At 50.5% G+C, this 14,918-nt stretch overlaps 1 protein-coding gene across 1 annotated transcript in view; it reads right to left on the bottom strand.

The window, feature by feature from the left end:
• The window catches only part of UBE2O (ubiquitin conjugating enzyme E2 O), a 65,944-nt gene extending 56,596 nt beyond the window's left edge, over positions 1-9,348 (bottom strand). The window contains exon 1 of the mRNA XM_009571581.2: positions 8,969-9,348. Coding sequence (XP_009569876.2) covers positions 8,969-9,319 — 351 coding nt within the window. The 5' untranslated portion in view covers positions 9,320-9,348. The remainder of the gene's footprint in view (positions 1-8,968) is intronic.
• Between the last annotated feature and the right edge of the window lie 5,570 nt (positions 9,349-14,918).

The following is a 14,918-nucleotide window of genomic DNA, read 5'->3' as shown; positions in this document are numbered from 1 at the left end:
CTACTCAAGTTCCAACTTCAGTGCAGCTGCTATCAACAACTTCCCTGAGGGCCGAGATCTAGGACCAGGTATTTAGTAGTGTTTCTTGAACAAGAGGCCTGAAAAAAATCCACTTGATTCTAGAAACTCCACTAGGAACTAAGTTAAACACCTACATCTGGGCTGCACTTCACAGATGACATTTCTTCCTAACTCAGCTATGCAAAACCCACAGCTCACTAGATTTATACCTAAGCTAACTCAAAAAAAATGCTAAGTCACTCAGTTTAGGTACTCACATGAGTGAAATCACATCAGGCCTGAGTGCCTCAATAGTTTCCAAGCATTTCATTTCACACAAGCTGAATAACCAATGTGTTCAGGGTGAGAATAATTTGTCCAGACATAAGTCTGTGGCTATAACTGCATTGAGAAATCTCAAAAGTTCTCCCAGCATCCAGACAGCTCACTTCTCCAGCCCTGACTGAAAAGGATCAAACAGAGAAGGCACTGAGCAGCCCTCAACAGCACCACCAAGGCCTGGCAGTGCAGATGCCAGCTGTCTTACCCAGAGCCACCTGAGGGGACATTTGTCACCTTTCCAACACACAGCCAGAAAGGCAATGCCACATCAGAGCCCTGAAAATGCTTTGAAGTTGAAATGTGCTACTTACTTGCTAAGTATACTTATCAGCTGAGAAGCAGCACCACACCATTGCTTACAACAAAAATTTTTCATATGCAAAATTCTTTTATTCTCGAAAAAGTTACATCCTTTCAGAAGTAGATAAAAAAAAAAATCGGTTGTGATGGAACTAATTCCATCTCTCCCAGTATTAGCACATTTCACTAAGCAGAAGGCTCACCGTCCACTGACAACCGAAAACTGTACCAGTCATTTCAACAGTAATGATGCACCAGGAACTCTGCGCTTTGGGCTAAGAAACGTAGTTAAAAGCCTTAAGCTCCTCATCTTTTCGGCTGGTGACTAAATAGCCCTCTTCACTTGTCAGTTACCAAAACCCTCCCTCACAAGCAGAAAAGCTAATAGCTTTACAGACAGCGGTAAGAACAAACCACCCAGGCTGTGTTTGATGTGTGCTGAACACAGAACCACACGGTACCACTGCTGCAATTCTATGCAACAAAATGACTGCTGTTTAAGGGAGCAAGGGCAGAGCTGTTGAGTTTCTCTTCAACTCAAGAGACTGTAACCAGAGGCTGTGAAGTGATATCACTGCGAATGCAAGCTGAGCAGGGTTTCCTTGTTTCAAATTTATTCTCATGAATTAAATTTTCTCCTGGTCTGGAAGCTATAAGATACAGAGCAACCCTGTACTCTCCTAGCCTGCTTTCCTGCAAGTCCTTGGTCTTGCCTTCTACCAGAAGCCCTCATGCTGCCCATTCATTTCACAAAGTTACAGCATCAGCTGTTGAGGAAAGAAAGAGGTCATGGTTTAAAGACGACTGCAAAAGCAGAGGACAAATTCAGCTTTGCAATCACAAAGAAGCCCAACTACCTACCTAGAGCACCTAACACATCCCCGAAGCAGGGAGCTGGTTCTTCAAACTCTTGGAAAACTGGGCAAATTATTTAAGACGCGTCCCACTTTCAAGATATCTGCGTACAGGCACAAAGCCCATTTCGTATCTTGGCTTCCACCTGCTGCCCTTATAAACCCAAGCGACCACTACCACATACCAGAAGTTAACAGAGCAAGGATCTCCAATCCCACACAAACTACAGTGTCTCATCCACATACTGTTCTAGACACCACCTTCCACATACCTCTAACCATACATTTGTTAAAATTTAAATTGTTAAATTCAATTCAACCATTCAGTTTTTAAGATCAGCAAGTTAGCAGATACGTGATGCTCCAAGCTCACAGTATACAGGCATCCATGTTCTTTAGTTTTAGTCTTGCCTGTGACCTGAACTTAACAGCACAACAACCCCTCCAGAGTCACAGCACTTCTCTGGTACAACACGCACCTGACCAATGGAGAAGGATGAACAAAGCATAAAGGTGATGTCAATTCTTTAATGAAACAACTCAAAAAGCACAGTCTAGTTAACGTACAGAGGTACAGATTTCTTAAGTCTTAAAATCTGACCGCTTTCAACCCATCGTTTTGTTCTTGACTACAATCATATTCTGCCAGAGGAGGAATTACAGCTACAGGTTCTTATTGGATCTCTCTTTCCATCACGCTGCTTTAAACTCTACACAATTAAGGGCAGAAGACAAACGCAATCTCTCCTGCACAAGTACATACCCATCATACAATTATCAAGTCAGCATCCACCATCAATGAGTATTTTTGCTTCCATCCACACTACACTCTCAAAGTTCTGGCCCAGTAAACACTCCCAGCTTCCACTCAGGCCACTTGCATCGCCTGCTCCCAGCACTCCCCAAAGGCTGGGGCAGAAAGCGCAGCAGACGTGACTCCATAGCTTTCTTTCTGCCAGACATGCAGTGAAAGGCGTGAGGTAGGTTAAGAATAATCCTGAAATGCACAGTTAGAGATGCTTTCTGTCAAGAAACACAGCTGAGCCCACAACACACCTAACCGCACAAAGTCGGGCTGTGCGCGCTCTGGCTTTCCACTGCAGGCAGAGGATCCTCCATGCAATTCATTCAGCACAGGCTGAAAAGAGCAATAAAACTAAAATTATATGTGTCAGCTTGAAACTCGGGCACATCTGAAAGCCCTGCAGCAGCTCGTACAGTTATCAGTAACCAGCACCATCTCTACTGTTAAAACCACAGGTTTTTCATAGTATTTGACATTTCCAATCAGCCTTTACAGTCATTATTGCACTACTCCACTATGCAGCCTGCAGCTCCCTTGACAGAAACGCACAATGTTCAGAAAGGAAAAATACTTTTACCAATATCTGTGAAAGGAAAATCCCCATCCAGTCCCAGGACCTTGCCTTTAAGAGAATATGACTTTTGCTGAAGTTGGGTAACTTTGCAAATTCAAGTTAGGAGGATATTTTAGTTTCAGACACAACCATGCATACATCTCCCTAACAGCCAACAGCAAATGGAAAAAAGCCCAAACATTACCATGGAGTCTCCTTGTGGGTTTCTTTTTTTCTTCCAGAAGATGGAATTAGCATTCCTCTACTTTTCCACAGGTGCAAAGGTCTCAGGAGTGGGATGCATCAGCTATGGAAGGTAGACCTTGAACTGAGTTACAGGTCAAGTGCTCCAGAGCACAACATAAAAAGAAGACAGAAACCCAAGCCATCATCTCGCATCTCTCAGTTCCACTCACGACTGATAACCCCAAAAGTAAGTGCAAAGATTTCAGATGCAAGTATCAGCTCCTGTACTTACGATAGTACATTTGGGCAAAACCCGGCACATGGCGGGAGGTAACGGTAGAGTGGAAACAATGAGGCAGGTTTTTCCTAAGCAGCATTTAGGAAGCAGGGTGTCAACACCTTCTGAGCCTCTGAAATCCCCCAAGTAATTAAACAGTCAAACAAGAGGAGGCTTTTAGCTCTGCAAAGGCAAACTATTTCCCAGCACCAACGCAGATGCTGAATATTAAAAACAGTGTCTTCCCTTCAAAGAGGGGAGCTGGGGACAAGCTGCCATAAGCAAGCAAGACCCTGCACCAAAAAGCATATATCAAAGCTTCTGTCATTTAACATCAATGAAAAATCTTTAGCCAAAAAAGTAACCTTATAAAACTGCTTAAAGACACTCCTTCGCAGAAGTTTGCACTGGAGCTGCATCTCATCAGCAAAGGAAGAACTTGTATGAGAAAGCTGCAGCAAACACCTCACTCACACAAGTATTCCAAAGCTTCGATTGATTCCTCCCAAAGCTTTTAGTATGTTAGTTTGTTTACCAGTCCAAAGAGCATTACTAATTTAGCTTTTTGTTGCAGCTATCTCTGCACACTGTGAGTGACTGCACTTTGCAAGAGAGCGTGTCACAAACCTGCTTGCGCGGGAAGAGGTTTCACCCAACTTTAAAAATAGCACTCCTGTCCAGATTTGGAATAGCTCTAATTCATTGCTCAGCCCAGGTAGCCACTTGCGACTCCAGAATTACCAATTCACCCTGCACGCTGTACACCAAACAACTCTCCATACAGTCATAGCGCACACTGTTCAGAACTCCTGGAATTTTCATACCACCACTTGCGCAGGATTCAACTTTTGCAGTAAAATATTAACGATGATCTCCAAGTCTGTATGGCAAGAGCCAGACAAATCAAAGTAAACAAGGAACAGGCTCAAGGGTAAGTAACCTCGCAACGGATACTCACAGGATGGAAAGGTCACCCATTAAAGAGATTCTATTTTACACAGAAATGCAAAAATTCCAGTAAGCCTTCTCTTTTCTCTTGTCTCTAACAGCTATGAACATCAGGTGGTTTCAAAGAACCCCCCTGGGAACTAACTGAAATGTCAGATGCAAGAGGAGGGTGAGATACAGCTTCCTCATGCAATAAACCCCAAATATTAAGTTTATGGGCACTAAATTTGCGTGCTGCAACAAAACTAGAGTTCTGAGCTGCGACCAGCATTTCCTCACGGCTCCTGAAAAAGATCCTGCCCATGCAAGGCACAACTATCCCTCTGCACCTCCCGAACACACCTACACTGCATCACCTCATTTCCAGACAGAGAATGCCCTGCCAGGTTTGAAGACGTGAAATTTCTAAGGCTCTCTGTTTTCATCCCTTAAGTGTAAATTGGTTCCAGAGAGTCACCAGCTAGGGTTAACAGTTGAAGAGTGCACGCTGGGCTGGGATCCCAGAAGTGAGGGCCAAGAGTGGCTGCAAAGGGACAGAGAGGGAAAACAGACCTTCAGTAAAAAGAAACATTTCCTTCTCCTATAGGATAAGTACTGAAAAATTAGAAGTTTAGGTAACAGCAGTAACTACACAGCAGAATTCAGACAAGAAACTAAATATCCACTAAAATCTTGAAAGGATTAGAGTATAACATCTTCAGAAACTGCTCCTGCACCCGTATTCCTGACTCAATATCTGAGGGTAAGACATTATAGCAGTGAAGGGTGAGAAGGAATAGAAAGGCTGTATTGGACAAGGCAGCGTCAAATTCATAGAGCAATTTGTGGACATCAGATAATTTCCACCTAACACACTAATCAGCCACTGGATTATGTTTTTCATTATGAAGGTGGTGAGACACTGGCTCAGGTTGCCCAGGGAAGTCGCGACTGCCCCATCCCCAGAGGTGTTCCAGGCCAGGCTGGATAGGGCTCTGAGCCCCCTGATCCAGTGGGAGGTGTCCCTGCCCATGGCAGGGGGTGGCACTGGGTGGGCTTTAAGATCCCTTCTGACCCAAACCATTCTGTGATTCAAAGTCTGAGGAGCCCTAGTAGTTTCAATCTGTTTCCAAAGCAAAGCTGAATGCAGTAAGAGAGCTATCAAAACAAGAGTTGTATTTTGGACCTTACAAAACAAAAGGCTGCTAAAGAACTTCCAAAAATAATTGCACTTTGACTCTTTGGCAATCCTGGGCCCTATAGGATCGCCTATATATAAATCAATCAGCACTCTGCTGCATACCAGTGTCACACCAAGACGAGCACAAGCATGCACTCCCTGAGGCGGATAGGGAGCAGGAGGCTGGGAACTCAGCTGAAGGCCTTTAGATAAGGCGCTGAAATACAACATCTGCACTTCCCATTTCCCCCACCTACAGAGAGGCACATCTGCCTGGCACAGGCTTTACGAAAATTAAAGGTGCCAGAGCACTCAGAGGCATACAGGTGAGAGGCAATAGGAGGAAGGGAGAACATTTTAAAGCATCCTGTTAGCCTTGCTAGTATCTAACATGTTTGAGTATTTCTGTAAAGTTCCCCAAGGCAGCTCAAGCATGCAGCAGGGATGCTAACCTGCAGGTGAGAAATCCCGGAATTAAAATTCAGCTGGGTCTCAAGTACTCCTGCTAATTTGTTAGCTAAAGCATCAAGTGCGCCCACCAGTTTGCAGTACTTTCACAACCTGAGCTGCAAATTGCATCTCACATACAAACAGTACCAGTAAGAGAAGAGATGGCTTTAGCTACAGAAGAGGAACTGCTCTGCAGATTTCATGGGCCAGGCAAGACATGGATGGCAAATGTATTTGGAAAGGGAAGTTTTCTGCTTCTGGGACTGCTTGGGCTTTACAACATTCAGCAGGAATGATTTCCCAGTGTTTTGAATAAGGAAAGTGGTCATGGAAGGAGCACACAGAGTCAGAGGTAGGAAGTCCTGGCTCTTCTTTTCTTCACATCGTTGTCATGATACAGCTAACAACTACTAACACAGGAATCAAAGGTGGGAATGCACTTGGATAAACCACTTATTTGACTGGAGGAGCCAGTGAGGTTTTGCACCAAATGCTAGCTCTATTTCAAAAGAAAGTTTGTATCACTTATTAATACCAGTAACCACATGTTTGGGTTTAAGCGGCAGTCTGCCTACCATTTCCAACAGGAAAGAGCAGCAGCAAGCATCGAATTTCTAGAAGCAACAGTAAAAGTGATCAGTCTACCTATTCCCTCACTGGAAACAAATATTTAACCACTTGTAGTTTAAAGAAAAGACAGGAAAGCTCTAGGATTATAATTGGGGAGAGAAAATTGCTTTTGACCTTTATACTAGGAGCTGAAGGCGCTGTTTCACTATCCTCAAAATCTGCAACAACTTTAGTTCTCTTTCCTCAGTTCCAACACTCGCTGTATCCAATGCCTGCACCAGGGTCCACAGCTCTTTGAGTGCTTCACAAGTGGGAGACGGACAGGCACTCACCCTTCTACACGAAGGCAGGATCCAACGTACAAACCAGGCACACGATGGCTCAAGAGGTGAAAGCCCTGGTACCAGGAGCACCTTTACCCTGTGCTTTCCAGAAGTAAGAGCCCAAGGAAATAAAAAGGTCCAACAAGCAACCTCTTGAATCCATGTTTTGGCTGCAACCAGGACAGGTTAACGTTTTTAAGGATGCCAAACAAGGATCTCGCCGTCAGAGTTAGAGTTACTGCCAAAAGACGTATCTGCAGATAAGAGCAGGCAATAGTACCTAAAGCGCAACAAACTTAAAGCCCAGGATGACCCTGGGGTGCTGATGGTTTGTCCTTCTTCCAAGATGGACAATGATAAGTACATCAGGTTTACCTAGCTGGTTCTCACACACTGGTGTAAGGCAAAAACGGCTGGGTCAGCAGACATCTGAAAAAACTGATTCTAACCACAAAATGCTAAGTCCCACAACCTGTTTCCAATGCCATCAGATTTCTATTTAGCAGCTTGGGGCTGTAGCACAGATAGTACACAATGCCTCTGAATTTTGTTACTGGGCAGCTTTTCAAATGGAAAAATCAATGTGATAAGTACACTTAAATTCCTCAAGCACTTAGGATACTTCTCCCCAGGGTCTATTACCTGAGTGGTAAAGACTGCTACACCAGAGAAGAAGGACCACAAAAAGGAAAGACAGACAGTCCCTTAATTTACATAACTGTCCTTGATTTCTGATCCTCCCCAGTCTGGCTTTTTCTAACTTTGCAAAGGGTACAGTTACCAAGCGACTGAAGTCAGAGCTAATACTTCTAGATTTGGAAACCCAATAACAACTCCTAAGTCTGTGTTTACTCACTCAAATTGAGGAAGCTTTGTTTAGATGCTGAAAGCCACACTCAACTTGGGACAAATTTTTGCTGCAACGGCACATAAAGATTTTACCAGAAGGCTGCAGTTACTGAATTGTGATTCTTTAAAGAAAGAAGGCTTTTTTAAGGTAGAAATACATCAGATGGCAGTATCTTTTCTGAATACCTGTTTTCATATTCCGTATCTCCAACTGGTCACGTGTCTAATGACACTACCACCTAAATTTAGCTCATTCAGTAGCGCTTGCAATCCCACTGATGCCTGTAGGACTGCAACACACCTTTCTTCCTCTTAGTCTCTCCTCTCTTCAGTGGCGTCCGGTGCCATTTCTGAAAGAGCAAAGCAGACGGCACACCAGAACCCTCCTGTTTTCGCCCACCACCCCGGAGGGGCACTTAGACCTGCTCCGCTGCAAGGACAGCACAGGGCGCCTGTTTTGTTCGGTGCAACGCCCATTCTACACAGGCCCCTTTGTGCTATATTACAGTGCTCCCTCGCTCGCTTTTGTCTCCATGCTGTCAGTCAGTCAGTCTGTGCAAAATCCCACACCAGATGAACTTCGGGAAATGGGAATATTCCAAGGCAGACCTACACCTTGTGGCTCTTCAGAGACAATCAGGAGGTCACAGGCTGACGTATGCCTCATCAGCAGGGGGGGGGGACGGGGACACTCATGTAAACACGGGCGGAACCAAACTGCTGCTGAAATCTTTATCTAGCCAAGGTTGCCCTGTTCAGCTGTTAACTCCCCAAGCACAGGCGATGACGACACTGTCCAAGAAAGGCAGAGACACTGGTCCACATCCCCAGCAATCAGAGGGGACTGGAAGCTTGCTCAAAGCCCCTTCCCAGCCTGGCTTTTCCTTGGGGCCACTAAATTGCAGCTAAACTGGGATTTGCCATCAGCCAAAAGCAGGAATGGCATTTGCAGTGGGCTTCCAGGGCAGAAGGGGGAGAGGTAAGAGAGGGACGAGGGAGAGGGAGGAGAGGCAGAAGGGGCAGACAAAGGATGAGAGAGAGGGAGGAGAAGGAAAGAGGGATGAGGGAGAGGGCCGAGAAGGAGGAGAAGGGGGAGGAGGAAGAGGGACGAGAAGGAGAAGAAGGAGGAGGGAGAGGGACGGAGAAGAGGGCGAAAGAGAGAGGGACGAGAGAGAGGGAGGAGAGAGAGGAAGAAGGGGAGAAGGAAAAGAGAAAGGAGGAGAGGGAGAAGGAGGAGAGGGGCGAGGGAGAAGGCTGCCTGCGTCCCGGCCATGTCCCGGGAAGGGGGGACTCTGCTCGCCCTCAGCCCCGCAGGCCCCGCGCCGGGCCAGGCCCCCGGGCCGCGCCGTTACCTTGGTCTCCTTGACGTGCTGCTTGATGCCCTCTGGGTACCACTGCACGCGCACGTAGCCCCGCCGCAGCGGGCTGGCGCGGCCCTCGTCCCCGCCGCCGGCCCCGGCGCCGCCCGACTCGGAGCCTCCGGAGCTGGCGGCGCCGCGGCCCCCCCCGCCGCCCTCCTCCTCCTCCGAGTCCGAGTCCTCGCCGTGGATCAGTCGCACCAGGCCGAACCGCACCGAGCCGCGATACCGGCCCGACACCAGGTCGTGCGAGAAGAGCAGCCGCTGCGATCCGCCCGGCGGGGGCAGCGCGGGGGTCGGGGGGGCGGCGGGGGCCGCGGCCGCCTCAGCGCGATCGTCCGCCATGGCGCCGTGAGCAGGGAGAGCGCGCGGGGCCGGGGGAGGGGATGGGATGGGCGGGAGCGAAGCACGCCAGTAACGGAGCGGGGCGGGGCGGGGCGGGGCGGGGCGGACTCGCCCGCCGATGAGGCCACGCCCACCAAGGGCCCTGGGTCGGGTCGGGACCTCGAGGAGCCACGCCCATAACGGGGTCTGTTAGGGGCGGGGCCTATACGAACCACGCCCACCGATTAGATGAGTGTGCCGGGAGGGTCTCGGGGGCGGGGTCTCGGGGAGCCACGCCCATCCCAGCATTAAGAGAGGGAAGAATGGTGATCGGGGCGTGGTCCTCGCGAAGCCACGCCCATCGCGGACCTGGGAATCCGGGGCGCTGCCCGGGGGCGGGGCCTGGAGAGGACACGCCCACCCTGCGGATGGGCGCGTGGACAGCTCTCGGGGGCTGGGCCTCGTATGATGGCGCGCGCTTGGGGGCGGGGTCTGTCTGGGCCGCGGCCATAGCAGAGACGGACTGGCGTGACGGGGGCGGGGTCTCGACAGGACACGCCCACAGCTGAGTCACGCCCGCCGCCGAGATGGGCTTGCAGACCATTCTGGGGCGGGGCCTGTGAGGACACGCCCACCGCGCAGGTGGACTTGTATTGCGATGGGGCGTGGTCTTAATGGTCACGCCCACAATGGGCGTGTTCTTACTTGGTCACGCCTCTCGCGTGTGAAGGAGGCTGTGCCCGGTGGCTGCGCTGGGGCAGCCTCGAGTTACCTGTGACCGGCATCTGCGTTGGATCATCCCGGGTCCCCGGTCACTAGGACTGCACTGCATCATCCGTGGGTCCCAGTCATTGGGGGGGGCTGCACTCCATCACCCCTGGATTCCAGTCACCGGGGGGGCTGCACTCCATCACCCCTGGGTCCCGGTCACTGGGGGGGCTGCACTCCATCACCCAAAGTTATTCCACCTCTTCGCTCTCTGCATCTCCTCACCCATGCGGCACTGGGTGGAATATCAGCGAAATGCCTGAAATCCTCAGGCTGGTTTGTTTTGATCAGGGAAGATCCCAGGAGAATCAGAGCAGGGTTTTCCCTCTTGCGCAGTCCCTCCCTCACACACAAGGCTGCTCTCTTGGATCAACAAGCTGGCTATCAGTGCTCCTTTCAAGGTTTCTCCTTTTAGGAAAGGTAACTGGGATAAAGGTCTGCCCACGCTCAGCTCTGAGGTTTGCTGCCCCATAGGGGAGCAGGGGCACTTTCATCAGACTGGGATTTTCCAGCCTTGCAAATGGCCCTAAAACCCTGGGAAGCAGCTGGGAAAAGGCTGGGGCTGGATGTGCTGGAAGCCAGCCAGTGTTCCTGCTCTGCCCAGCGCCTTGAGCATCACGAGTGTGGGCAGCAGGATGCTCTAAGTGACAGCAAAGTACAAACTACTCCCATCTTGCCTCCAAATCAGGGAGCTGGGGGCAGTGCAAGCACTCTCAGTGCCTGCCTTCCCCTGGGCCGTGGGTCAGCTCAACCTCCACCACAGCATTTAATCATAGAATCACCAGGTTGGAAAGGACCGACTGGATCATTGAGTCCAACTATTCCTAACACTCCCTAAACCATGTCCCTAAGCACTTCATCCACCCTTCATCCCTTAAACACCTCCAGGGAAGGTGACTTGACCACCTCCCTGGGCAGCCTGTTCCAGTGCCCGATGACTCTTTCCGTGATGAATTTTTTTCTGATATCCAGCCTGAACCTCCCCTGTCAGAGCTTCAGGCCATTCCCCCTTGTCCTGTCCTCTGTCCTCTGTCACTTGGGAGAAGAGCCCAGCTCCCTCCTCTCCCCAAACTCCTTTCAGGTACTTGTAGAGAGTAATAAGGTCTCCCCTCAGCCTCCTCTTCTGCAGGATAAACAACCCCAGCTCTCTCAGCCGTTCCTCATAAGACTTGTTCTCCATCCCCTTCCCCAGCTTCGTTGCTCTTCTCTGGATCCTCCAGAGCCTCAACATCCTTCTTGTTGTTCAGTTCCAGAACTGAACACAGTACTCAAGGTTTGGTCTCACCAGTGCCGAGTACAGAGGGAGACCTTGTTACAGGATCATTCTAATCAGAAGGGCATTTCTCCACATTAACCCTTGGGATAAGGAACGGAATGGAGCTAAAAGGGACTGTCGGGTGGGAAACCAGCAGGATACCCTTGGGGAAAGGCAGTTTAAATATCCATTCAGTGCTTTGTGGTTATGCAGCTGTTTACAGGGCTGGGCTTCTGGGAGTAGGTATCTCTGTCCACGATCCTCGACCTCTATAAAGTGGATGAGGCAGAGGATAAAAAGGCAGTGCTCAGCACTTGCTGAGCACATGAGTGCCACCAGCATGAGGGTTTCACTCCTTCCCTGTTGCTGTGCTGGAGTGGGGAATGCAGCCCTTCTCCCTGGGGCATACAGCCAGCCCACCTGGAGCTGGGGGCAAGGTATCAGCCTCTGTCCCTCTATAGTCCAGGAGAATTGTGTCTTTGTGGGAACAGAATCAGGCCTTTGGGAGGGGAAGGAGGTGGCCTTTGGCTCCTTTCAAACTGGCACCACATTCTTGTCAAGGTTTCAAAGCTTTATCCACCGTGGTGATGCTTCTCATCCTCTCCGTAATGGACTTTGCCACAGCTGCTAATAAAATATAGATACAGGTAATGGACATAAGTGTGTGTGTGTGTAGGTGGAAACCATCCTTTTTCAGAACAATTACCCACTGCAGAGCGGCAGTGAGGTTTCAGGTAGCCACAAATATCCATGCAAACAATTGCAGCATACAGCCGGCTGGCTCGCGGCATGGGGATTTTAATGTGGAGAAGTTAGAGCAGTTTGCTAGTTAACAGTTCAGCTGAGTGTGTTTTCGTGCTGTGATCCCAGCTGGGGCTTTGATGAGCTTCCTGGGAAGCAGCAGTCATCGCTTTTTCAGGACATGACAGCCCAGGGCCTGGATGGTCACGACCCTGACATGCTTGGGGCACTTTGCAGTCCCTGAGTGTTGAAAGGAACATCTGTTCAACGAGCTGGCCTGTTCAGATCTCCACTGAGAGACCTCAGCAAGTCAGACCACCCAGCAAAATACTAAGGCAAAAACCAAGAAATGTTTTGCATCCATGATTCTTTTGGCAAATGAGGCTGATGCAGCAGGAGGTCTGAACACCTAGAACTTCTGCAAAGTAACATATAGTGTCCTCTGTGCTATTTAGGGACAATTCCTGTTGGCTGGCTGTTTTGGGAAGTGGTGGCCTTTAACTCTGCCAGAGCACATCCTCCCTGCGAACAGCCATGCAACCTCGCCAGCTCATGGCAGCTGGAAAGCAAACCCCATCCTTCCTCTCTGGGACCTGGCTGGAGCCGGGTGCACGTCTCACAGGGCAACTTTGCACAGGCCTAGCACGGGTTAAAGGGCACATGCTGGGATGCCTTCTAGGTACCAGGATGCTCCAAGGGTACCTGGATGCCTGCTGGGTGTTGGGGATGTCTGCTGTGATGACCACAAGGTACTAGGATGCCCACTGAAGTTCCATGCAGGGTCCCAGGGTGCTGGAGATACCCATGAAGTGCTGGGGATGCTCACAGGCTGCTGAAATACCCAGAGGATGCCAAGGATGTCCAGAAGGTGCCATGATATCTGCAGGGTACTGAGATGCTTGCAGGATGCCTGGTTGCCCACGGGGTACTTCGATGCCCACAGGGTACTATGATGCCTGGAGTGTGCCAGGGATATCTGCAGAGTGCTCAGATACTCGCAGAGTACTGGGGATGCCCACAGGGTATTGGGAGGCTTGCAGGGTGCTAGGGATGCGTGGAGGTGCCTGGGTGCCTGCAGGGTACCAAGGATGTCATTGGAGTACCAGGATGCCCAGAGGATGCTGGGGATGCCCAGAGGCTGTCAGGATGCTTGCAGGGTGCCAAGATATAGCAGTGAGCTGGGATGCCTGCAGGGTGCCAAGTTGCCTACACGGTGCCAGGATGCCCATAGGGTACTGGGGAGCCCGCAGGGTACTGGGATGCCCACAGGGTGCTGGGATGCCTTCAGGGTGTGGGAGTGCCGTAGGGTGCCAAGATGCCCTCAGGGTATCGGCATGCTGGGATGCTCGAAGGGTGCTGGGATGTCACAGGGTACTGGGATGCCCGCAGGGTACCGGGATGCCTGCAGGTTGCTGGGATGCCCGCAGGGTGCCAGGATGCCCGCAGGCGCAGGGCTTCCGCGGGTCACGTTCCCCGGTCTGCCGCCGGTCTCTGGTGCCACCTGGCGGGCTGTCGCCTTCCGCTGCCGTGCAGGGTCCGACCCGGGGGCTCCTGTCCCTGTGGAAGGCGAGGACGGCACCGGTTTGGGGGTCCCGAGCAGCATAAGCTCTGCTCGGCAGCCCCAGCAGGCAGGAGGCGGTGGAGCTCCGGGCTCGGGGGCGGGAGAGCTCTCAGCACCCCTCTGTGCAGCTCCTCCGTGGCCAATCCTGCCGGTATTTTCTGCTCTTGCTGCTTCCCAGAGGCACACGTGTTCCTGTACCGCCTCCACCAGCTGCTTGGAATTGCTGATGCCTTCAGAAGAAGTGGTTTGGAGCAGAGCTTGCTGCTCAGGTCCTGAGGAACGGCTCCAGATGCTAGAGTTTATCGCTATTGTACAAGGAAACATTGCTGTGTCGTCATCTTGTCAGGGAACAGAAATATTAGAGAGTGATGAAGCATATCATAGAATCGTAGAATAGTTTGGGTTGGAAGGGACCTTAAAGATCATCCAACCCCCTGCCATGGGCAGGGACACCTCCCACTGGATCAGGTGCCCAATGTCCATCCAACCTGGCCTTGAACACCTCCAGGGATGGGGCAGCCACAACTTCCCTGTTCCAGGGCCTCATCACCCTCATGGTAAAGAAATTCTTCCTTATATTAAGCCTAAATCTGCCCCTCTCCAATTTATACCCATTCCCTCTCATCCTGTCACCACAAGCCTTTATGAATAATTCCTCCCCAGCTTTCTTGGAGCCCTTTCAGGTACTGGAAGGTCACTATAAGATCGCCTGGGAGCCTTCTCTTCTCCAGGCTGAACAACCCCAACTCTCTCAGCCTGTCCTCATAGGGAAGGTGCTCCAGCTCTGAGATCATCCTTGTAGCCTCCTCTGAACCCGTTCCAACAGCTCCATCTCCTTCTTACGTTGAGGATTCCAGAATGGGATATTTTTTCAATTATATTTTCCCCATCCCGGAAAATATAAATTAATATGGTAATCTTCCTTCCCATTTCCGTGAGCCCAGCAAATCTGCCAGGGCTGGGTGGGCAGAGAAAGCCTCTCCCCTGTGAGAGAGCCCCAGCAGTGCCCAGTCCCCCATCCTGAGCAGAATTACCTGGCCCTTTCCTCCTTTCTTAGCCTGCCCTGATCAAACACCTCTGGCCCTCCCCAAAAATGACCTCAGAGTGGTGTCGCCTTCTACGCACACAAAACTTTACGCAAGTTTAATCCTTCTCCACGCTCTCTCATCCTCTTTGGTGAGACCAAAACCTTACAAATCCCCTGATGGGGCTGGTCCAGGCCCAGTATTACTCTGCAGGATTTGGCTTTCCCATAGGTGGCATCTGGTCCCAATCCACGGGGTCACGCCAGCTCC

This window comes from Cuculus canorus, chromosome 18 (genome assembly GCF_017976375.1).
Source record: "Cuculus canorus isolate bCucCan1 chromosome 18, bCucCan1.pri, whole genome shotgun sequence".
NCBI classification, from domain to species: domain Eukaryota; kingdom Metazoa; phylum Chordata; class Aves; order Cuculiformes; family Cuculidae; genus Cuculus; species Cuculus canorus.
The sequence above is the reverse complement of the archived record's forward strand: the minus strand, read 5'-3'. Positions and strand labels throughout refer to the sequence as shown.